General features: G+C 42.6%; 1 protein-coding gene across 4 annotated transcripts in view; it reads right to left on the minus strand.

The window, feature by feature from the left end:
- The window catches only part of SCN5A (sodium voltage-gated channel alpha subunit 5), a 219,248-nt gene that overhangs the window by 66,174 nt on the left and 126,935 nt on the right, over positions 1-26,139 (minus strand). For all 4 annotated transcript variants that reach the window (XM_052807527.1, XM_052807518.1, XM_052807509.1 and 1 more), the window contains one exon: positions 7,304-7,774. In XM_052807527.1, coding sequence (XP_052663487.1) covers positions 7,304-7,774 — 471 coding nt within the window. The remainder of the gene's footprint in view (positions 1-7,303; positions 7,775-26,139) is intronic.

The raw sequence follows: 26,139 nt of genomic DNA on the forward strand, positions 1-26,139 counted from the left end.
AATATATTTCCCTGCCACCGCGTACTGAATAAGCACCCTAAAACCTTTGTTCACAGTGTGACTGCTCTAATCATGTCAGCAGAGATCTGACATGGAATATTCTCCTTCTGCCCCATCGTACTGAAACAAAATAAACACGAATGTCTTTCTATATGTAGAAGCAAAGATGAGGACATAGGTGCTTTAAATCTGCTGCTGTGATTTACAGTCCTTTTTCTTTTTCTAATGGCCTTGCTGTTATTCTTCCGAAGACAATAAATACAGAAATGTTCTGTTTTATTGCTAAAAATAATTAGCAAATAATTTGAGTTCTACGCAGTTTTCAGGCAAAGCAAAGCAAAACATACAGTTTAAAAAGGGAGAAATCCAGGCAAACTATGTATGTAATAATAATGAAAAACCCCTGCTATCTTACTTAAAGATCAGAAAAATATTGGCCCAAATAAAGCTGACAAGAAGAATGCTGTAAGATTTATTGTGTGCTGCATGCATGTATACACATGGGCTCACTCTCCTGCCTGTAAGAACTGGGGAGTCATCAACAGAATTCAAAGGTATTTTATCCAGTTGCACTAAAAGAGAACGTGTCCTACAGACTGGAACTGAAAACAGATGGAATATAAATACTGTTTGAAAGGGCATTACGGTTCCTGACAATAAAGTATATTTCCTGCAGTAAAAGGTTGAAATTAATGTACCCTGTCAAATAAACACATGACTTCATGGTATCTCTGATTTATAGATGTTAGAATTATTAGGATCATAAGACATTGTCACAAACAATTTTATATCAAAATCTTTATGCACTGGCATTTTTATAGCAATTTTCAATAATTTCAGCTACACTTATGTCAACCTGGAATAATTCTGTTGACTTTTACAGAATCACTTCAGGTTTAGGAGCAGGTCTGTAATGCACAGAAATTGTACAGTCAAATTTCTACTGTATACAAAGGAGACAGATGTGGGTCCAGATGCAGATGGTGAACTCTCTGTTACCTGAGACATTTCATTCTTTTTTTCTCTCTTACAGATGATGTCTCATAGCTAAAATAAACTTACAGGCTCTGTGCAGAAATTAGTGCCTGAAGTTTTTGACTCAGTGTTATGAGAAAGCTAAACCCTGATGATCCTAATGGTACTCTCTGACCCCCAAATTATTAATCTCTTACTGGTAGAAACATGCAAAAAAAGCATCTGAAACTGTTTCACCTTGTCAAATGAAATAAAATGAATCAGTAATTCTGAAATAAATACAGGGAAGAAGAGAATAAAAGCTTGGGGTTTTGAACCAGTTCAGGGCAGTATAGAAACTGTACCATTGAATAGGAACTGTGGTGGCAGCCAGCTCTATTGTTGCTGTGTATAGAGGCACTTACTCATCTAAAGTCTGGTTTTCCTGGGAGATGCGTTTGGTGGAGCCCAGACAAGGGGAGAACTGCCAATCGAGAAAAAAATATGAATATGATTGAGAAAGCGAGGCGTGCTCTGGAGCAATGAATACACATTCAGTGTGCAAAATCCAGGCAACGTACACCGCTTGGGTCCTCTGCGCAGACCCAGACCCAAACCTCTTGAAAATCACAGGAGAGGTGCTGCTCTGCCTTGGAGGGGTCTAAGAAAAGCACACTGAGAAGTGCAGCTGTACAGGTGGGAAACCTTGAGAGGCAATGAAAGACACTGTCTCCTTCCCACAGGCAATATTCCCTGCCAGGTCATGGAAAGGTGAGCCCCAGTCTGCAGCCAGCGGTGAGCCTCGGGCAAGAGGATGGGCCAGCCCTCCGCCTGCTTTGCAGTCTCAGGATGGCACAAATTGGCTACGGTGGGAGCTGGGACCTGGCGCACGGAAAGGCAGCGCTCCGTCCCGTGGCACGGGTGCCTGGTGTCGAGGAAGGGGTAAGAAGCTGCAAGGCGCTCCGTCCCGCAGCAGGCGGCCAGCACTTTCCATATGACCCAATTAGCCACTCCGTCGGAACAAATCAATAATGGCATTTTCTGAAGACAAGCAGGCAAGTGCTGCTGGCTCGGCACTGCGCTGCATGTGAAAATAACAAGGTGTTATCTCTGCGGAAAGCAGCATCCGTGCCTGGCTTTGTCACTGCAGAGGGGGCAAATGTGAGATGTGGCCAAGAGCCACTAGCCACGGCAGCGTGGATTTTCTTCTCCGTGGCATGCTATAGACAGATCAAGTTGAGGACAGTAGTTTGAGGAAGGCAGCACATGTAGTAATTAAATTAAGAAAGGGGAGAAAGTGGTAACAACCCTGTTGGGCTGACTCAAACAGCGAGGAAAGGGTAGAGCCATTTTCTTAGGTTGTACTAATAAAATTTGCTGACTGTGGGAACTTACCAATGCAGAAAAGGATCCAGATAGTGTGCAGAAAGACCTGCACATCATTGAGGTCTGGGGTAATAGAAACAAGACAGAGTTCAACAGTATAAATGCAGGACACTGTACTCTGGGGACTAGTTCGGGACACCCAGCATTACTCATTTGGAACCTCCTTTTAGTCCATTAATCACAGGATTCCTCTGAACCACAGAGTGATGTCACTGTGAAATAGGCACACGCCGTTCCGGGCTACAGCTGTGGGCACCTTGAAGGTTAAGCAATACTAAAGTAGGAATTTTGAAGATTTAAGCTTCGGACTTTGTTATCTAATGTAAATCATACAAAGCCCTCTGATGTCTGAAACTTTCAATGTAGTTAAATTGCAGTTAAGTTCTAGTAGAATCCACTGTGTCAGGTGGACTGGACCATGCACACTGAGTTGTCCCATCAGCTTACTGTCCCCATAATCTGGTTCTTACTCCTTCAGGAGTCTGAAAGTTGATGTCACATAAGAAAAGATGGTCTTTATATGCAATTACAAGACACGCTACGGAGATTCAAGAAAATAATTTCCACATTTTAATCGTCTAGGAAACCAAAATGAGAACCCAAAAGAACCTTGAGAAGATGCAGCCAGCATGTTACTGTGGTTGCTGCTGAGATTTTGGGAGCTGTTTTCCTGCTAGAACAACCCATACTTAAATTATACATCCCAAAGACAGAGGTAAAATGGAAGACAGTTATTCTTCTTCTCAATACAGGGCTAAACTTATCATCAAATCCTGAAGAAATCGTGTGGACTGACAGGGAGAGACTTCCCCACCACTATGAGCAGGGCAAGGAGGCAGGGTTAGATAAAGTCATAAGCTAAAATGTTGCAGTGACCGGCATCAACACACGTATCACACAATAATGACAAATGAATTAAGCGGTCCTTTCTCAGCCTCGCCCCTCTTCTGGCAGCTTCTTGCACCTGTGCTGACTTTTATAGTTCAGCTTTTCTTTCTGATCCTTTCACCATACGTGTGGGCTACAGGCATGTGTGTCCTGGCTCTCTGAGCCAGCAGAGCATCGCACTTGCATCTCAGTAATCAAAGGAGATTTAGAAGCTATCAGGTGGGCTTGCTCCTTCTAAACCGTCTCAAGGACAGTGCCACAAATTGGTAGCTTTCAGGAAGACAGCTGCTGCCAGTGTAAGCTTTGATAATAGAAATGGCAGCTGAAATTTAAACTTAGACATTTCTATTACTCAGAGGAAAATGTGCAGTCACCGAAGGGTTTCTCATCATCTGAAATTTCAAACTGCTGAGTGTAACACTGTGGGGCCCATTTCTCATAGCCACAATGGCTTACTTCAGAGTAGTTTTGTGACTTTCCGGGAAGAGCCCGGCATTGGTACAGGAGCTGTAAGCTGAGCGAATCATCACCCTAAAATACCCCATTGGGATCAAAAACCTTGTGGTTCTGCCTGAGACCAGCCTCCCTTTAGCCTCTCCGATTCATGACGGATGAGTCCAGACTGATGTGAGCACAAGATGAACAGAATATGGTCCAGGATCTTCAACTGACAGAGAAAGTGTAAAGGACGCGTAAGGATTGTGTAGGTTTACCTAGCCGTGAACTTGAGAGGCATACGTACATATACTCCCTTCTTGTGCTTCAACTTTCACCTCCTGTTCCACGCTATTGCACCAAAATCTACATGCATGAGGAGGAAGGCAGGTTCTGGCAACGTTGCCAAAGGGCTGCTAAATTCCAGGTCAGCCAACAACTTTAAAGGGAAGCAGGGGTACGTTGTCTTCTCCTGAGAAGTAAATATACATACACACTCTCCTTGTACATACTAAAATATTTAAATATGTAAAAATATGGATTATAATTAGGGGAAAGTTAGAATATATTTGAATGTTTAGTGTACCCTTGGTAGTTCTTGTTTCATTTCTGTATGATGCTCTCCACACAAAAGGATACTTCACCGTAATTGTGCCCTTTCAGTGCAATCATGTAAATTTTGCTCTTGTTCACGTTGTTCTTCCTTTGCAAGCTCTGCCGTGATTATTATGGCCATCTTGGAGGGAAGGAGGTAAGGACCCCCATGGAGTTGGGGTTCACAGGATTAAAGCTTCTGGGAGTGAGTGGGGAAGTTTATTCCCCAGAGTCCCACAGGGCTGCCCTTGATACAAAGGTTAGCATGCTGTAATGCCCACAACTCTATATCCAGGGAATTGGGATTTCATACTGACCTGCAGGTGCAATAATTTGTTCTACAGTAACCTTCATGTTGATCAAGAGATTTTTTTTGTGGGTTCAGAGAGTACACCTTTGGAATGGGCACCATTAAAATGACAGATCTTTGAGTTGTTTGGGATCTGCTTTCTCATGGCTCTGCTCCTTATGGAGACACTTACAGCTGTGCAAATTTATTAGGGTTTTGCAGAAAAGCAAATGCAAAGCTCTTCACACAATTATCATTTCTGCTGTTGAGCTTCTTCCTATTTTTGTTCATTTATTATGCCAAAGTATTTTGAGTCTTTGAGTTGGAACCCCCTTGCATGCACACACTTTCCTCCCTAGAAATTCAATAAAATTGTTTGCTGGATATCTGAACTCACTTCTTGTTTGGACCCTTTCAGCAGTAGACCCCTCAGGCCTGCAGACAAAGGTTGAAAACCATTGATCAGGGCTATGCACAGGGGAACAGCAGTGACCTGCAGCAGCTGTTTGTCAAAGCCTGGAAAACACTAGTGACAAAGCTAATTAATACATTTCTCAACTCCATGCCTTCTATGTAATGCACACGCTAGCAGTGAACTATATTATTTCACTGCAATGCAAGTATCTCGTGGTAATGTGACAATGTTACTCTAATGTTTATTGAAAATTTCATGAAAAGATACAGTGTGAAAAACAATATTTTGGTTTGCTTCTCCTACTGGGTTTTGTTTCCTCCTATTTTGTTTCACTCTGAATCCTCAATGTTTATATTACATATGATAGTGTTTCAATATTATTGAAACAATTTGAAGAAGTTTTCTTCATATTTTCAAATCAACTTTTATTCGTGATGTTCTATGTCATTAAAATGCATATTTTTCTACATCAGCTCTCTCCCTCATGATTCTAACAGATCTCACTAAAGTTCTAATTCTGTATTTACTTGCTGTACAGCATAAAATGGATGGCTACCTGTTCCGTCTACTAATATACACACTAGCACCTACATGGACACATTGTGCAGCTAAATAGAAATCCACATTTTTATACTTTTAAGGTACAGTAAACTGCAAAAATCCCAAACCCTTCGTGCTCTATGCTGCAGTTTAGCTTGCAGTTGCGAACGCTGCTATTTATCTTGAGGAATGTGGAATACAGTGATGCAGCATACACATGTCTGCATACACACGTCTGCCTACACACACACACACGCTTCCAGACCTCAGGGACCCTTACATGCAAAGTTTCAATAAACTTTTGCTTTTCGCTGTGAAGGAAAAAATCTGAGAGCTTTTATGATTGTGACCCTCTGTCAGATGTAGCAGAAAGGCATGGATATCTTTAAAGGCCAAAAAGAAAAAAAAAAAACAAACCCAAAACTCCAGAATTAAACACGTTTATACTAGTCAGTATTCGCAGATCAGCTAATACTAAGAAACCCATCTACTATATTCATATTTCACTTTTCAAGTGTGCTCTGCTTGTAGGTTTAACTAATACAACACTGGGAATAGAGAAGGACTTCAAAGAAAAAAACAGACACCATCCATGCCACCCACACTGATCCACAGGTCATTTCAATAAAAGTATTCCTTAAAAAAGATACAAAAAATTCCCTAAAAGTGTTTACCAAAAATTTCAGACTTCTTTCTTTGTTACCTAGGTGTCTATTTGGACAGTGAGGCTTGATGATAAAGTTTTCTGACCCCTTGCCATTCAGCTCCCCAACGGTATGATCAATGTAAAAGACTTGCTGGTGAGCAGATGCACTAACACTGAAAAGATTTCCGCAATGGAGCGGGAGAAATTGATGTTTAGCAGCCAATTTGTGCCTGCCTTCTGACACAGAGTCCTTCCTCGGGGTTTTTTAGGACAGCCCTTCTCTAAGGACAGTTTTGCTTCAAAACTTTCTTCGCCTCAATCGAGAGATTGGGGATCCCTCCTGACAGCTGGATCTGAAACGGGAGCTTTGATCCAGTGCCTGCTGAACTCCGTGGGTCTCAGCCGGTGTCAGAGGATGCTGGATCAAGGCTGGAGGGTCTGGAAAACATTAACTAGATACAGTGTGTGGAGCCAAGAGATAAAGCTGGTAGAAAGGGGAGAGGGGGAGAAGGAAAGAAAGAAAAGCATTCCCATGAAGATTTCTCTTCTCCGTTTTACACCGACACTTGGAACCACACAGAATTTTTCAGCCTTTACTACTGGGTGCTCTTGGGAAAATGAAAATCTGCCATGTCACACCAAAAAACAGGCAAATAACTATTTTTCCTGTCTGAATACATACGATTACATGTCTTCTCTCTTTCTTTGGTGCCTTGTCATATCAGCCTCTGCCTTGTATTTTTAAGAGAACTAGCCAGCCCTCAATTCTTGCTGCACAAATCAAACCAAGCCATTGCCCATTTTTGCACCCTGAGAAAATCCCGTCGTAGTCAGAGGACCTAAGATTTGTTCTGTAACATTCCCATGATTCAGCTGAAAGGAAGAAAAATGTCTCCTGTGTGAGAAAGGGTTTAACTGCTCCGGTTAGAAGAATTAATCTAGACAAGCACAAAGAATACAAAGAAAGGGAATGCCTCTTGTTGGAGACTGAATTTTGCTCTTGGATATGCACTTGTAACTTCTTCTGAAGTTAACAACATATCAAAGGCAGGATTAGGCCATAGGACATTTGCATCACGAGCCATGGATCCAGATCAAGGGTGGGAACAAAGGCCATCTGAATAAGCTGCAACTAGCAAACATTTTAGTTGCCTACCTGCTCCATTTCCGTAAAGGTGCTCTGCTCCTCATCTTCCTCCTCAATATCCGACTCTCCCACAGCAATAGGAACACAAATGGACAGGTCAGGATTGGTCATAAAATCATCATTGTCTGTAATTCCTAGGTGTTTCTGCCCATTTTTATTCATTCCATCCTCAGCGTGGTTCTCTTTGTGATTCTCCATGTCTTTGCCAAGGTCAGTGGTTGTGTGACTGTTCATACAATTATTAAGGGCACCTGTATTCTGGGCAGCAAGCTTCATCATTGCCTTCTTTTCAGCCGTCGTCTTGGGGTGCCGGAGGACATTGCAGCAAAAATCCCATGTCGTGTGCTTCACGTACTGAAGACCCCTGTTGATCCGAGCAAAAGCAAGCTGCAGGTTGTTCATCTCCCCATCCTCGTCTGGTGCTGAGAGGTTGTCAGCGCTGAAGGAGCTTAGCAGCAAGGCAAGGAACAGGTTGAGCACCTGAAACAAATAAAGTGAAAAGGAAATCAATGACCCTTAAATGTGGAGGATGAATGTTTGGTCTTGGAAGCAGGAGGATCTGAGTCTCATCTCATCTGTACCACCATAACACCACCTGCGTTAGTGGAACTACCTCTAATTATAGGTGATTTCAGTAGGAAAAAGAGGTTTTCAGACATTTCCAAATGCATTAATTTCAGGTGCAGATGTATAGCATGGAGAATAACAAACTCTGACATTCCCTTTCCCCCTCCAACACCCCAAAACACAGAAAAGAAAAGATAAAGCTCAGGAACAGAATAAAGGATAAAATTTTAATTGTAAGCTACATAGTGTAAATATTCTCATAAGTGGTAGTATAATGAAGTTCCTGTAATTGCCAGTATTCCACCTTGGAGAAAAACACTAACTGCAACTCTAACTGACATCCAGAAAGATACTGCTTACACTTAGAAAAAGACTATAGGAAGAATGTTTTCAGGACCTTTTAGTTTTTACTCAGTGTGAATATTGTTATTTATATTTCATAGTATATGATATATAGGGACATGGACAAGCTGGAGGAGTGGGTCCATGTGAACATCATGAGGTTCAACAAGGCAAGGTTCTGCACCTGGGCTGGGGCAACCCCCGGTATCAATCCAGGCTGGGGCATGAAGGGATTGAGAGCAGCCCTGCAGAGAAAGACTTGGGGACACTGGTGGATGAAAAGCTGGACATGAGCCGGCAATGTGCACTCGCCACCCAGAAAGCCAACCGTACCCTGGGCTGCATCACAAGAAGCGTGGCCAGCAGGTCGAGGGAGGGGATTCTGCCCCTCTGCTCTCTTGAGACCCCACCTGCAGTACCGCATCCAGCTCTGGGGTCCTCAGCACAGGAAAGACATGGACCTGTTGGAGCGAGTCCAGAGAAGGGCCACAAAAATGATCAGAGGGATGGAACGCCTCTCCTATGAGGAAAGACTGTGAGAGTTGGGGTTGTTCAGCCTGTAGAAGAGAAGGACCCTGGGAGACCCTATTGTAATAGGCCTTTCAATACTGAAAGGGGGCTTATAAGAAAGATGGGGACAGACTTTTTAGTAGGGCCTGTAGCAGAAGGACAAGGGGCAATGGTTTTGAACTCAAAGAAGGTAGATTCAGACTAGATATAAGGAAGAAATGTTTTACGATGAGGGTGGTGAAACATTGGCACAGGTTGCCCAGAAAGGTGGTAGCTGCCCCATTGCTGGAAACATTCAGGGTCAGGTTGGACGGGGCTCTGAGCAACCTGATCTAGTTGAAGATGTCCCTGCTCATGGCAGGGGTGTTGGACTAGATGACCTTTAAAGGTCCCTTCCAACCCAAACTATTCTGTGATTCTATGATAATGATATACATATGCATGGCACTTAAACCAACTAGTACATTTGGAAACACTTCTAAACATTTGTATGTATTTTCACAGAGAGTCTTGATTTAAATATCCTCTGGGCCATGAGGAAAATCTATTGTGACTGTGAATAAACACCTAAGAAGTCATATAGTTTCAAAACCTTTTCCCTCCAGGCAAAAACGAATGATCACAACCAGGATTAACGTGGCCAAATCTGAGCAGGGTTCACCCCCAAAGCAGGCTTGGTCCTGGAAATGCTGCTAATAGTCAGGAAAAAACTATTTGAAGATTTTCAGAGCTGTATGAGAAGATCCAAACCAAACTGGACTGTAAGTTGGCTTCCTCTTGTTCCTGCAACTTCAGAACTGTCTACATTTGGTGCTAGCACACAGCAAGATTAGACACAACTACACATTTGGGTGACATATTTAATGATTTAAATCTCTTTTTACTTTCTTCCCCCCTCCAATAAATACATTTATATCCAATAAATAAAACTAGCTTCTTCTCAAAGGCTATTCCCAGTAATATGTCTTGCAGGCTGATCACCAGTTGCTGTGTATGGGACATTACACCTGCTCATGGTCTGAGAAGGAATGAATTACAGCTTTTGTGCTGGACTGACAAGGGCAAGAAGCTCAAACTGGAGGTATATGCCTGGGATGACAGGAATGGGGCAAAGGTGACTCAAACCAACACCAGCTAAAATATATTTACCCAAAATAAACTAGGAGCAAATTGCCTGGTATCAACTCATCTGCTGCCTGTACAAGGTAGGTAGGTGCCAGCTCTGTGGCACTGCAAGGGAGAGATCAGTGCTGCAGCACTTTTGCAGTTTTAGCAATAAAATGGACTTTGTGAAGATATTTTCTCTGTGATCTCTTAAAGCTACCAGAAAGACTTGTAAGTCCCCTGGCTTCTGTCTTTCTGATAGCGTTTTGAATTGACAGTCTGCTAGACCAAAATAAAGAGTAAAAAGTACTTACATTTAATTGGGCCTTACCAAAGAACCACCAACTTTTGCTATCGCCCCCCCACCCTGCTCCTTCTTATTTCAAATATTCAGAATATATGAGCTGGAATTTTGAAAACTTGGTCTTAATCACTCTGGTGACACTGCATTTGAAGTGTCCTGGCAGTACTGTTTTGTAAAGTACTCTTTGCAATCACCGTGATTATAAACGAAAGCAGTTGGTAGCACAGCAGATGCCCATGTCCATTATGAAGTACTGTATAAACTATTGCTGCACTATTCTGCTCTAAAGCAAAGTGAGATTAAAGCTAATTGTTTCTTAGCTGGTCCATCATACTGGAGTGTCCCTGACAGCTCATGTGGGTCTCCTCTTAATCATTGTGGCGGTCTGGTATGAATCAATCTTTCATTCCATACCCCACTCGGAGGTATTTCAAGTGATGTTGTCTGATAGGTAGTTGAAAACCAGAGTACTGGATATAGTGCCAAGCAGGTGGGAGAAAATCAGTGAAGGAGTCACTGGTAGAATCACTTTAGTCATTTTCAACCAAGTTTGATGGAAGGATGGGGTCTCAGAGATAACCACATTGCTACAAGTGACCTGAAAATAATAAGCACGTGTGTAGAGAAGAGACACTGCCCAGGTCACCAGTGCAGACAGACCTTGGAACAAGCCACAGCATGTGCCTCCTTCCCAGTGGCAACCTCGGGACATGGGAAGGAGCTGGAGGAAGGGAGGGGATAAAGAAATCCAGAATAAAAATCTCTGGACTTTATAGGTTCAATTCAGCTACCTTAACAGAGGTGTCTACTGTTGTTTGAGGTTATCATCTGAGACATCTGCACCAGACCTACAGGAGACGTGTGTCCTCCTAAAAAGCTCCAGCTATCATCTAACCAGGGCACGACAGGGTGTTGCAGCAGACAACAGACTGGCAGTGTTTAGGGAACTGAATCACTCTTCAAGGATGGCAGTTGCCTCTAGGCACAGACACCAAAGCTTGAGGGTCTACTGGGGCATCTAAGTCCCATTTCAATCACAATAAATTCATCATGTAGACAACAGAGCCTGACCAAATACAGGTAACCACATCAGGGCTGCATGCATCTGCCAATATGTAGTCATCTAGTGCCAACCGACCCTAGCGTGCCCAAGTCATCCTGAGGCAACTGGCCAAGAGGACACACTATTATGGGAGATCTGTGTCTAGTTGGAGGCCAGGATGGATTACCTTACAGTATCCCCACTTGTGCTAGACAAAACTGAGTCAAGCCCCAGATCTCGGCAGACTGTAGTGGTAGCTCAGACGTCGTCTCTGTATATGAATACCTCTGTGTAGGCACCCAAATTTTGTTATCTGAAGCTGAATTTCATCCTATACTTCATTAATTCTGCTGTTCACAGAATAACTTGCTTGAAATGCCTTGTTTTAATTTTCTGTATTTATTTTAGGTGTCAAACTACAGTTACATAAGTTTATCCAGATACACTTGCAGGTGTATATAATAGGTGGTAACATTCTTAGTGTTGTTATTTACCATGGATTATTAAGGCAATGTTGTTTGCTTCCCAGAAATGCAGCTGACATTTTGCACAAAGAGCTATTTGCACTTCATGCTTTTAGCCAAAAATAAACCTCAAATATCATTCTCTCCTTCCTTTATGAGCAGGTAACCTCAGAGTTCTATTGCTGGGCATTCAAATAGAGTGAACTGCTGTATAAGCACTTTATGTTTACTTATTCCCCCCCACTTCACTGTACACTGCATTTTCCAGAAAAATATATGCTCAACCCATGACACACCACATCTCCTGTAAAAGGTTACTAATAATATCCAGTCCTCCTGGTTGCTAACACAGTGCTTTCAGTGTAAGTAAAAGCAAACTAAAGACTAATTCAGTTTTCAAAAGCAATGGCAGATATGTGTGTCCATATGGATCCCCTTAAAAAGTAATCTGCTTTCCAGTGACACCAAGCAGCCAGCCTGTGAAAGCAGGTCGCTTTTTTGGTCTTTGAGGTTAGGAATCGAATGACAGACGCACTCAAAGAAACCCTAATTCTTTTAGCATAATGATGTTAAGCATTTACCCTAGTGACAATACAGCATGCTTTCATAGGCTTTCTCACTTTTAATGCCTTTCCAAAGCTAGTGACTCTGGTTATGCCATTATAAGGCACAAATGATCAGACTCATCCAGCCTAATGTCAGGTGCCTCCCTTTGGTGCTTAAGGTGCAGGAGTTTTCCTAGGATGTCTGTAGATGATGGAGACAGTCTGGCATCCCAGGAGATGCTGAAGAGCTGAACCATCGCTGGTGGTGCCTACTGAAGCCTAAGCTAGCTTGGGTTTACTATCTCGCAGCTAGACTAAAGTTAAGGCACTTATCGATGCAGGCCAAATAAATAACATAGAATCATAGAGTCATAGAATACCTCAAGTTGGAAGGGACCCATAAGGATCATTGAACCCAACTCCCTGCTCCTCACAGGACTACCTAAAACTAAATGATATGACTAAGAGCATCATCTGTGACTTGTCAAACCCAGCCAGGTATCCAGAAAGTCCTTCTTGGTGTCAGACTAGTACTCCATGCTCCAGGCCAGTGGTGGCCAACCTTTATAACCAGGCAACCTTCACCAGGTGAGAGAAGAGCTCGGGAAGTTTCAGCCCCATCCTGACCAGAGCTGCAGCACGCCGGTAGCAAGCCTGCCATTGCACAAAGTGTTACGCCAGTTCTGTGGTCGCAGCTAGTGAAGAGTTACAGAGGCATGAAGCCATGAAGGTAATTCCTAGCTCCCCGGCCATGGGGAGAAAGCAGGCTGCTGGAAGGACACCTCCTCCCCAAGGAGCCCTAGGCAGGGGCTGCTGGTGGAGGCTGGGAGTCACATATGCTGCCGTGGTGGGCTGCAGTCTGAACATCTCAGCTCCATTGCCTCCTTTTGTTTTGGTCAACATAGGGCAAAACCAGACAGTTTCATTTAACATGACACCTTCTCATCAAACCCTTTTCAAAAATATGTCTGCAAACTCTGTTGCTGAAGCTAAAATACTTTTGGAGCAAAAGCGTGTGACTACTCCCTCATTTCCCTTCCATTCTTGTATTTATCTTGATTTGACAAAAATGGAGGCACATAAATCTTTATGTATTTAACCTTCCACCTGTCATTCAGTCAAACTGTGTGCAGCCCTGCAATCCTCCTGCGCTCCTGTGAATTGATTCAGCAATCCATTCTCTGCCTTGCACTCTCACTGGTGTCACCCAGATGGAGGGCATTTGGCACCTTGCTCAGCACTGTGCTGAATATAGGCTGAAAACCCACTGGAAAGTCTAAGGCCATTTCTTAGCAGATTGAAAATAATTCTATATTTCATTTAGCTAGGAGCAAGAATGATGTTGCAGCTGCACAAGTTCAATGGCAGGGTTAAGCCATCTCCAAAGTGAAGTCCTCAGCTACTGGTCTTGTTTGATTGCAGAGGATCTCATATGAGCTCACCCACACAGCTTCTCCAGTAGTGGGATCTGTCTTGACCACACACTACCAACAAAACAAGTGAATTTGATTTTCGAACCCCTGATCCTTTCCTGTGCATGCAGTTTAAATGAACCTTCACATTGAGCAGCAACTAAGGCCAGACATTCTCATCTGCCCAGACCACACAGGACAAATCTTAGTAGGCTGGAATCAAAGATGGGATCATCCTTGCAAGGGGGAGGTTCACAGAGCAGGAGCTGCTCTCATGAGCACTTGTTTGCTTGTAAACCCACAGGACCCTTCAAACAACGGCAGATGTGTACCATCCTCTCATCTGCAGGAGATGGAGGATAGGAAGGACAGTTGAGGGCAGCTACAAGGGACCTACATCACCTGAGGGTGCTTCCCTGTAGAAGAGGAATCTCCTAGGAGCCAGCTAACCAGGGTTTTCTATAACAATAGGGTCCAGAGCAGAAAACATGCCCCATCAGTGAATTCTGTCATGCAAAAAAGAAAGCAGTTAAAACAAATTGTATCCCTGTGGCAGTACATTGTCACTGCTGTCACTCAGCTGCATAGAAAAGCCCAGACAGCGCAGCATGGTGAGGTACCTTCCAGGAACATCAGCTACTCATCTAATAACTTTTTTTGTGGATAAAACAAGACCCATACACCTCAACCTATTCAAACCCTCTTCTCTGGCAGTGCCTGTTAGACACAGACCAGTAAGAAGCTATTTAGGCATTCTGTGACCAGTGGAAGAAACTGATTTTCTTCCTTCCTGTTTGTTTTCTGATGGCAGTGGACATCTGTTCTTTGGCTAACACAGATGGGAAAGATGCAGTTTTCTCTTTGCAGACCTTGATGACTTCTAGCAAGCCTCATACATGTACCAATTCTTTTATTTTATTTACTGTAGCAAAATCCATGAAGCTGCAAAGAAAAGCTACTCATAAAGGAGCTTTCACTACATCAAGGAAGTGTGAGATCTAAGTTTAAGAGAGAGACCTGCAGTAATAGGTCATCTAGTCCATCTCTTTGCTACTGGAGGATTATTTCTTTCTTTGGAAGTGTATTTTCCAATCCTTTGTACATTTTCATCCCAGGGCAAAGTTTACCAAGAGAGAGTACTCCTGCAAAAAGCAATTTACATGATCAGTTATTTTCTATATTCCCTTTTCTATTATTTAAGCTATTTGTGCTTGGATAAGAGGCTTATATCCTCCCAGCCCAGTTTCTCTTTATCCTGTAGTCAATCTCATAATTCCATTCTCGTGATATTTTAGCTTCTCGCTGTCAAAATGATCATGATACCACAAGTACGGCATGAGGTCCTTGTAGCCAGGGGCAGGTGGGAGAGAACACGAGTTGGAGCAGGATTGATCTTCATGTTTCTTGCCCAAGATCAGCTAGGAAAAACCATGGAAATGGGGATATGGATTTCCTGCCTTGCAGCCACACAACTTCCCAAGTGGACTGTGTTTGGTCGTACAAGGCAGGCTAGCAGTTGTAGATGAGAGGTTTTTTGGGGCACTATAGGACTTGTTTGTTGCAACAGGAATATTTTCTTATCAACGCCATGTCAATCTGTTCAGCGAAATAACTGGTTTGTCTGGTTAAATATAAGAAAATGAAAGTTAATAAAAACAATGCACCAAATTCAGCCTATTTCCCGTGTAAAATCCCTAAACTACTTTATGATGGTAATGAGAGCAATGCTCTCCACTTGAAAAAAAAATAGAAGTAATATGGTAGGAATAATTCTCTCATATGCAAATACAAAAGTGGCTATAACTTCAGTGATTTCATGTGAATGATTTCTATTTTCCCTAAGAAAGAAGAGAACAAGGCCTGATTTTGCCCCTAGCCTCACAGCTACCACGTGCATTTCCCCTGCCTGTGCAGAACAGCGCTCGCAGACCGCGCGCTTGAGAAGTTCAGCCTTGGGGGCATGGATGGCACTCACACTCCCTTTAGGGGAGTCGAAGGCATCTAGGGTCCTTTTTATAGGCAGGCTAGATCCAATCCATACGGTCAGAGGAGCTCGAGCCCAATGTGTCCCATCCTAAATCTGATGGCTGCACAGGTGAGATGAAATGGAGTAAAAGTGCCTTTTCTCTCTGTTGACTGTGAAGAATAGGTAGGGTGGCTGATACAACTGTAGCTATCTGCACAGTAGACTCTTGAAACTGGGTGAGACTAACGTCCCCCCCATCTCATTAGTGGTTTTGTGGTATTTACCATAAGGCTACGAGTTTTGCCGACCGTTCTCCACTTGGGGTATCGACATTATGTTTCCCCACAGTTTCAGCAGTCTCTTGTGCAGCTGGTTGTCTTTAAGCAGTACAAGGCAGAGAAGTGATGCTGGACGGCAGTTGTGCTTGCCCATGTTTGACGGTGTGTGGATGGGTGGGGGGAATGGTCACTCTATTTCTCACTTCAGAGTTTAAAAGCGTATGTATAATTAATGGAGCAGATTCCTCGGTGCTGTTCTCGCCACTTTACATAGGAGTAAATCTCCTTGAGTAATGGAAGGGTAGATTAAGTCCATTAATTACACTTCACAACACCTTTGTGTCACATAAGAATTTTTTGAGGTCATTTTAAGCTGCCATTCATCCCTCCCTGCTTTCAGTGGAGTTACAAAGCTGCGCTAGCACCGGAGTATGTCAGACCCGGCATGGCTACATGCTATTGAGAGGGGGAGGCAGGCAAAGGGCACCACGTCAACATTGGTCTTGCTACCAGTCTGACACACAGGACCACACAATGAAATGCCTCTTCAGAGAGGGAAGCTGAACTGGGAGGGAGAGGCTGGAGCTTCCCCAGCTCCTGTTTCACAAGGACCAGCCACTAGCCTCTCCCTTTCCTCACCTCCAGCCTCTGCAGCACCCCAAAAGCAGGCAGAATGAGGGGCCTATGTCCTTGTCACTCTGAAACACGGATCTGAGGCAACCCGTGACACTTCTTACAACAACCTGGTGGATCTCTCATCCCAAGTCTTTTTCATTTGTTATCCACCTATGTGAGTATAAAAGTGCACACAAACTGTACCACTCCAAGTGCTGGTCAAGAACTGCTGAATTGAATTTAGATTTTTTTTTTTTTAGCTGATGACTTCCAAGTTTTTTGGAAAGTAAAAGTCCCTTAGAAGTATCAGAAGACGAGTCTCTGGAAACTGAGAAAATCTTAGTCTCCAAGTCCTGTATGAAAGAGGAGGGTGGGATGGTGAGTGGAGGCAGATAAATTGTTTCCACTGCTAAAGCCACAGCTTAAAACCAAACAAACATGTTCCCACAGGTTTTTCATCAGATATCAAAACAACACTAATTCACCAGCATAGCAAGAGCTCCATCAGAGCTGCTGGGGACATCTCAAACCACTGTCTAGACAGACGAAACGTGCTATCAGACAAGTCCAGTTGCAAACTTCTCCTGGCAAGACAGCTGTGTTTGCGATGTGAAAGGCTCAACATACCCCCAAAGCATTAGAGAAACTACAGAAAGTTTATTGATTACAAACCAAGAGACAATTATCTTTTTGCTAAGTCAACAAAAGTGTTTAGCTGTCATGGTGATTAGGATGTCAAGAAAATCAGAGGGCAAGACAGACTGCACAGGCTTGGGCTGACTGTACACACTTAAGAGTCTTTGCTAATGCTGCTCCCCGCAAGGAGTGATGATAGGTGAGAAATACCTGTATTATATTTGGAATATTTTCACTACTCATACGCAAACACCACCTCATCAGCTGCTCTACCAATTATTATTCAATAACTAGACACAAGAAAAAAAACCAAAGGATTTTGGAAGTTTAAGCTCTGTGGTTTTTACCTGGAGACCACACCAGCCCTAACCCTGCACGGCTGGGCACACATAGAGGACACTGCCCAGTCAAGGCAGAGTGGGATTGCTGGAGTGACCCCTTTAAAATTCAGATCCTACACCTCCCCTGAGAGGAAGACACCCAGCCGTGACCAAAGATTGTGCTAAGTTTTGCACTCGGTCATCTACAGGCCATCATGACCCTTGGGCAGTCAGGACTGGAGATCAAGAGAAAAAAGTAATTCCCATTCACACATGGCAGAAAACATCTGGGGAAAGATAAGCCACAGAGAACCGAAAGGATAAAAAAACCCCTGGAAACAGAGTAACAGAGAAAGAAAACCAGTGATAATGGCCACAGTAAGCAATGACTTCCCTGCAGCCAATATATTACACCAAAGCAAAATCAATATGAGGGTAGGCCCAGAGACTAGAAAATTAAATCAGAGAGTCAAGAAATAATTAATATTAGCTTTGCCTTTGGGTTTGGTTTTGTTTTGTTTACAGGGAGGGGAACAATATTTCCTTTAAAATGTTACTTTCTAAGCCATTTCCCAGGTTTGATATTATAATTTGGGTTCCATCATGCAATCAAACTTTCCTATTAAGTGAAATGTGAAAAGGGTATCTATTTAGCGAATTTCAGAGGTGTCAGGAGGTTCTGATTTTTTGCATTTTGCAAGTGCAGATTCCTGGGAGGGCAGAGCAGAGTGACAGAGCTGTCTTCCAGCCAGGAGGACTTCTTTCAGAAAAGCTACAAGCCAGATTTCTACTAGTAATTTTGCACAGTACGAAATCTCCTGCCTTCACAGCACACGGCTGGGCTAGCAGCTTTCACATACCTCTGCTGCCGAAGACCGATGACCCAAAAGCGGGACAAACCCCTGGCTTTCATTAAAGAAACAGGGCGGAAGGGTTTACCAGCAGTGGTGCCAGTTACATCTCCAAAATGAGAGCCACCCTCTGTTTGCAAGGCAGGAGGTGCTGACACGCACATCTCACTGCTGTCCTAAAAAGTGACCCGTTTCCTCTGCCACCATCTGCTCCTGGCCCCCACGGTGCCCCCGGTGAGCAGCCCATCCCCTTTGGTCTCTGGCTTAGCTGTGGCTACTTCTGCAAGTTTCTTAGTGCTTCCTAAATTCCCAGGGAGATATCCTTGTTCTTTTGCAAGGAAGAGAAGGAGGTGGATGTCCTTTCTTCCCTCGGTGTACGGCTACAGGATAAAGCTGGCTCTGAGCTGTGTTTTGCAGAGAAGCATTATTAAAAACATAAGAAAAGCACTTTGTGAAGGACTGGCTACCAGCACTCTTCAAACCAAGTCTGTGCTCAACTGCACGATCAAAGCAAACTCTTCTTTCCAGGCATGATGACCTCATCTTTGACTATCTTCTTATATCAGGAAGTACAAAGGTATTGTGCTGATGTGGAAATTTGAAAATTATTTTATGTATTAATTGTATACTGTGTGCCTGGCTGAAATCCCAGCAACTGGAGTTGCTCAAAGTCTTCTTCCGTGCAACATAGAGACAAAATTGAGGAATCAAAGGAGAAAGTTGTTAGTGTAAGTTGTCCATAAGAACATTTTTATTAGTTTACGTTCACTGCCAATCTGCTAGAGAGAAGAAAGGAACCAAGAGCTAGGCAGCTAGTCCATTTTATGATCTAAAAATTGCATCTGCAGTAGTAAACAAACACAAGCCAAGGCCTGTCCTCCATCCCTGAGGGTAAGCAGCTGACCTCCCTTCCCTGCTCTTCCCCCAGGCAGGATGGCATTGGGGCTGCTGTCCCCAGCCAAGGCTGTCCCCTGAATGCCCAGGCAACAGCTGGGATGGGGTGGCCAGGGAATGTGTTAACCAAGACAGAGGAGGGACACTCATAATGTTTGAGTTCATGCCCTAGCCAGTTTATAGATGCAGCCACCTGCCTGTGTTTTCAAGCAGAGAGACTTCAGAAGGCATTTTGCACTTGCTGAACCTCCCAGAAATGGGATGGCGTGACATCTAAATGTGGGAGACGAGGATTACAGGAGAGGAGAAGGGACGTGGAAGTCCTCCTGGAAGAAATACCCATACAAAGGAGTTTGTAGCACAGGGAGCATGAGAGTGCTCTTAGTTGTGTGGTTGCAACAAATAAGTATACGTGAGGGGGACCAGAAAGAGAAGGGAACTGGTGGTGGGGAGGAGGCAGCAAACAGAGGGGAAGGGGGATGAACTGAGAGTAGAGCTGCTTGAAAAATGTCCATCTCCAAGGACAAATGTAAGTGCCTCTTTTCATCTCCATGAAAATTCAGCATGGAAAATATCAAGTATACTTCAGTCCAAACCCTAAGATCAGTTAGCATGTACTCTTTTCATGAGAAAATATGACTATGACCCACAGAAGGCAGAGCTTCTGTACAAACATTGGCTTGGTCAAAAAATAAAACCACTTTTGCATTGAAAAAATTACAAAAATTTCAAATGGCTTCAGGACAGAGACTTGGAATTTGCTTGTGTGTTGGGAAGGGTGAGGTCAAGATACACGATGAGATGGAGCTTGCAGAAGATGTCATGAAAGGCAGAAAGCCAAAGCAATGTTGAAAAAGAATGAGGTTTGCTCAGAGCATGAGACTAGGAAGACTACAGCAGAGATATGTGGCAACGCCAAAGAGGGAATTACTATAATCAAGGCCAGAGCTGACCAAAAAGAAAGAAAATACATTTTAGGTAGAAGAAAAATAAAGCAAGGGCAGATTTGGGTCATATTCAATGAGAACTAATTTAAACAAGAGTCTGGCTAGGGATGACCCAAACAAAACAAGAAGAAAAGATAGCACATGAAATCTAGAGACGGAGAAATAGAACAAAAGAGACTTAAATAGCAGCAAAGAAATAAAAATGTTAAGAGGGATGAAAAAACAACAGGTCTGATACTCCTTTTCTCTGCACTGTTTGCAGTAATACAAAATCAATGGAGTAGATCTGTATTTGTTGGAGATTCTCCTTGGCAAATATGGGCCAGTGGTTTTATTGGATTTATAGGAGTTTAACAGAGTAAGAGCCAGCCAAGCTGACTTTTGGGAACAGGAGGAAATGTGACATGGTAGCAGGAGACTAATGGCAGGACCTCTTTCACCACAGGAACTTCTTACAGTTCAGTAAGACCCAAAAAGGCAGGAAATTGGTATCTAATCTTGTGTATTACATTTAGTTTCCAAATGTATTCTTCAGCATATTTCCTTGGGAAGCCACAGACTATGTTGCCATGTATGTGCTAGGTGGAGAAATGCAGATATGAATATGCACTGTACATGGAAAAGATAAATTCCAGTCTCTTTTAAATACCATACACCTCCTAAGAAGGTTAAGGCTGTCATGACTAGCTGATTGTTTCACATATCCCTTTTAACAAGCTATTTCTAGAGGCAGCTGTTAGAATTAACTGCTCACTGCTTAGTTTTGGTGGGGAAAAATAGTATTTTTAACTGATTTTTTTTTGAACAAAAGTATGAGATGTTTAGGAGTAATGAATAATGTATTAAATTTGTACCACCTTGTCTATTTTAACATTAAAAGCTTGCCCTTCCCTCAACACACACTAGGAAGAATTCTATTGTCATTACCCTTTCAATGACATCCAGACAACTCGCACAGTGACATTAATAAAAAGAGACATATTTAGTTGTACCTACCTTTGCACACTCTTGTCCAATTAAATTTGACTCAGTGTCTTCTAGATTTTTAATAACTACCCAGCTATTAGCAAGAGCTTAACCACTGACAAAACCCTACTTAGATGATTAACCAAGGACAGATGTAGTACAAAAAATGGGAGGTATTTTACCCTACTGATGCCTACTATATTAACAGGGCTGCGGTTTTTATTTTGAAAACTCAGCTCCCCTTCAATCCCCAGACTACAACCAAATCTCAACAAACGATCCACTAGTATCATCTTCACAAATAAAATATATATGTACAAATATACATATGGTGGATCCTATTAAAAATATTTCATCTTGTCAGCAGTTCATATAATGGAGTCAATGCTTAAGCAATATTTTTAGAGAAATATCTCTGACTTGGAAACACAATTAGAACAAAAAGCATAAGGATGGTTTCCAAGGGGCAGGTTGATTGAACTAATATATTAGCATTCTTCTTACTCCATATTTCTAAGTCATCTCACACCCCTGAAGGTTAATGGGAGATAGTTTCATATTCCCTTATATACATACCTATGGAAGAGCACGAGCATTATTATCAGATTTCTTTCCTCTCTGATACATCCCAGTGACTAATTTATAGATCGAGAAGCAATATTTACAATTCTACCGATGAAAATCTGCACCAAATGCCAAAATCTGTCACAGCTCACCAGTGAATCTGGTTTGGATTATTGCTTTTGGGAATTCCTTATTTCACAGATGAAAAAAGAGCCTTGGTCCAGTTTTTGTTTTCAGCCTCCTCTAATCTGCCTCAGAAGCAAAAGCTCGCTCCTCTTCTGTATGCCAACTTTTATTAGGATCTTGGCTATTTGTATTTAAAAAGATCTACCTTTCTGTGGATGGATGTTGCAGAGAAAATTTGGCAGATTTCAGTGTACATTCAACATGGACACCACATAGTACCTTGAAAACAGGAACTGAACACACTTGTCTCCTAATACAAGATGCGTGCTCAGATTTAGTCACCAAGTTCCAAGATTCAACTCTTCAGAAGAAACAATTGAGCCTGTGGCAGGATACAGAAACTCATAAATCTGGAGTGACAGAAGGGAGCAGATTACTTTTTAGGAGTACATTTTGAAAGTAGTTTCTCCTCCCATCTCTTCTCAGGTGTATTTCCCTCACATCTCTTGGGCAAAGCAGCCCTATACCTCCCAGCTTTGAATGGACTCTACTTAATTTACCATACAATGGCATTTTTGAAAACCAGCAGTCTTTGATGGTCCATCATAAACATCCTGAGGTTAATTTCCCTAGACTTTTTAGCACCAGCATCTGTTGTTACACATGAGGGTGGGATATATCTACTCAATAAAATAAATGATAGTCATTTATGTGGGCACTGATAAATCACAAAATTTTTAAAGCCTGCAGTCTTAGGCAAAAGGTTTGTATTTAAAGTAACCCATACGAGGATACAAGCTTTCCATCTCTGCTAGGAGTCATCAGAGGCAACTGGACTGATTGATGGTTGGTGTCAGGTTTTATCTTTTTGATTTATCCCATGATGCTATCTGTTTCTGGTGGACCTTTCTTTACTCTTGAGGATATTTAATACTTAAGCAGATATAGCCAGATGTTTGCTTAAAAGCATCAGCTACCTGAGTGCTCTGCTTACCAGATACTGCTCAAGCAAGGATGGATAATGGGGAACAGCAAAAATTGCTTTGGGACACGTGGACTATGCAGGTAGCTGACATGAAAAATATGAAGGGAGAAGCTGGGAAATGTGCTGGGGTTTAGCTACTTTCCTCTGAGGTTTGAATTCTCCAGTATCATGCTAAATGTACCTGCTGCCAGCCTTAAGCATACATCAATAGAAGCAAAAAGAATGGAAACATGCTGACAGTTGTTTTGACTCTGTTTTGCTTGTGTCCCCAAATGTGCTTACTCATGTATTCCGGGCTGCTCTTCTGCAAAGCTGCATGTGACTCAAGAAAGAAAATTCACCTCCCTTATGTAAGTGTCCAAGTTGGTAAGACAGACTCAAATGACACTTCCACTTCTCACTAATGATCCCTTGGGCTCCCTGGCTTCTTCTGGACCCTGTAACTCTCCGGCCCCCACCTCCAGTATTCCTCCAGCTCTCATCATGGCTCCTGCAGCTTTCTGATGAGCCCTCCTCCTCCACGGTGCCCCACATGCACTCCGCTTGCCGCTTTGCAGATTTTGTGTGTCCTGACGATGACTGTTACTGACATGCCTATTCTCGCCTGTTTGTCTAGTGGCCTTCTCAGCTGATGTAACCAAACCACAAATGCACATTCCCAGAATGTTGGGAGCTGCTGAAAGAGCAGATAAGGTGAACAAGAGCATCCAGGACATGAACGTGCGGGTGCAGAGAGAGCGGAGGGAAGGCAGTGCTCATGCAAGACTTGGGACAACCTGAACGTCTCTTTGAATCTCCTGTGGATGCACATTTCCTTGCAAAACACTGTTCTTCCCCAGCTTTAGATAGTTGTGTTTTATCCCCTCTTCCTCCCATTGTGCAAGAAATGGAACCGGTGGGCCCCAAGGAGAGTACTTGCTTGGTGGTAGAAGTACAATGTACAAAGCTTAAGGATGCAGACCTCTACCGTGGTTTGAAAATTAAAAAAACTAAAGCCTAAAATGTTGTAACTTGGGCTTGTAATACCTTCTTCCCAAACTTGCTTTAACTTCCAGCAGGCAGATCTAACCTAGTATTTGCAATTAGAAGGCACACAATATCTTAAAATTCCAGTTCATTTGTATTAATCATCAGCTGCAATACAAATACTACATTTCCCTCCAAGGAGATTAACCTTTAGTCACAGAGTGGATGTCTTCAGTGGCCCCCATGAATAAAAGCATGTTTGTCATTAAATGCAAAAATAATTACTTGATTCAGGGCAGCAAGTCTCGCTGCAACTCTTGAGCTGTACATTTCTCTAGGGATAGACAGTAAAAACCGTGAAAATGGGGCTTCGGTAGTTCTAGATTTGTACATAATTTGAAAAGAAAATAAGGAGATAGCTGGAAAAGTGCTATCATATGTCATCAGTGTTCCATTTTCATTCTTTTATTGGCACAAGAAATCTTAATGAATGAGGCCTCGTTCCTTTGGGGTAAAGCAACCCTTAATACCCTGTAAAAAGTTTCATGGTCTTGAAAGCCCCTGGTGTAATGCTTCATGTCTTTTAAAAGCATCAGAGTCTTGATGTAGCTTTCCTCAGTGACAGTCCCATCATGTCAGGCAGAAATACAAGTCTCATCTGAAGACCTTCTTTGACCATCATAATATGCTTTGGCTGTCTGAGCTCTTGAAATGTAAAATTGTAATCCACTTTTACCTAGGCCTGTTAGATGCCTAGCTATTTTGCCATTACTTGTGATTTTACCAGAAGGGACAGTGATAGATCTCTATATCCATTTCATTTAAACAAAGAGAAAATCTGACACATATTACCATAAACCTCTTTCAAGCCTGCTTGCAGTGATGGAGATGTATCAGTATCGGGTGAGACAGGACTTTATGGCTACTTCTACACTAATAAATTAAATGTGCCCAGGAACATTTTCTGATACTGAGAACAAATGCAAAAGATCATCTTGCTCCATATTATCAAACTTCTTCATACCCTGCACTGACCACAAAATTTCAGCTGGGATAGTCCCTTGCCTGTGAAACTCCCATATAGTCAGCCAGCTGATGGATTCCCACAGGGTGGGCTACCAGTTCTCCTACACAGGTGGCCACATACACTCACTCTTATGTTCCTCAATTAGAGATGGTGGTGCTCATGTAGTAACACTCAGTAATTAACTCTAGGAAATAGTTTTATAGAGAAACAAAGCCCCCATGCTGAAGACGATACAATCCAAATAGCAGTCCTGTCTTACGTGTTTATACACTATACATCACAGCTACCTCTTTTCTGAGTTTTTTGTTCTATTTTCTTGACTGCAAACACCAAACTAAAGGCAACATTAGCAAACAAAGGAAAAAAAAAAAGGGCAAACAAAGCTAATCAGAATTAAACATTTATTATATGCCCTTACTTTGTTCTAAATATTAAAAAAATAGGCAGGAAAGAAAGCAATTGATCTGGATAGACACAAATTTGCAGGCACACGTAGAAAGTGATTTTGCCTAACTGTAGGATTACAGCCATAGCTAGTAGATATTAGATAGCCACATGGCACCCAATGGCTCCTTACGTTACTTAGGGTCTGTCACTTAGGAAAGTGATTCAGGATAGGAAATTGCTATGAATTTCTTCTCATAGACTAAGCTTCACATATACCTGTACTCACTTCTCTTCCCCACCAAAACAATCCTCCTGATCCCAAATCTCTCTCTTGCGCATCTGTCAGGCCAGGATCTGTGCTAAATGGCCCTTCATCCCTCTCACCCCTCTCCTCCTTCTAGGACATTTATTCCCATCCAGGTTGCATTGGTGGTGCTCAGGACAGACTTCTAGTGGTAGGGAGGGAGACTCTTGTGGAAGAACATGTTGAAGTGGAAATACTAAGAAGTTATGCATTGCTCACATTCCACGTAACTTGATTTCTTTCTTTCTTGCCCTGCCACAGAGACATTTCTCTGTCAGAACAGCTCTGGTAATATGCCATTTTATCAACGGACTTCAGCTGTTAAAGATTGAAATGGTGGTGAATGAGACCTAATGAGGTCTTCTTGGCATCTGACCAGTTTGAGAATCCACAGATTTTAACTTGATGGAGATTTAGCAGCACTTTCCCAGAACATCTCTTCAAGGAACTGTCCTACACTGACTTGTAGGAAAGGCATACAGGGAGGCACAAACATCTTTTTTCCAAGAATGTGACATTTCCAAATTTCTGTGTGTCACAGTCATGGGCCATGTTAGAACAGAAGAAATACCTATTAAGGCTTCCTGAGACATGGAAGCAGAATAAGAGGATGGGTTCCAGGCATATCTGACTTTTTCAGAGAAAAATTTCCACTGAGTTTAACCAAAGCAGGCCACTTCAAATCTCATCCAAACCATTCGGAGCAGCTCTGCTGCCAGGCAC

This window comes from Harpia harpyja, chromosome 1 (genome assembly GCF_026419915.1).
Source record: "Harpia harpyja isolate bHarHar1 chromosome 1, bHarHar1 primary haplotype, whole genome shotgun sequence".
In the NCBI taxonomy this organism is placed as follows: Eukaryota; Metazoa; Chordata; class Aves; order Accipitriformes; family Accipitridae; genus Harpia; species Harpia harpyja.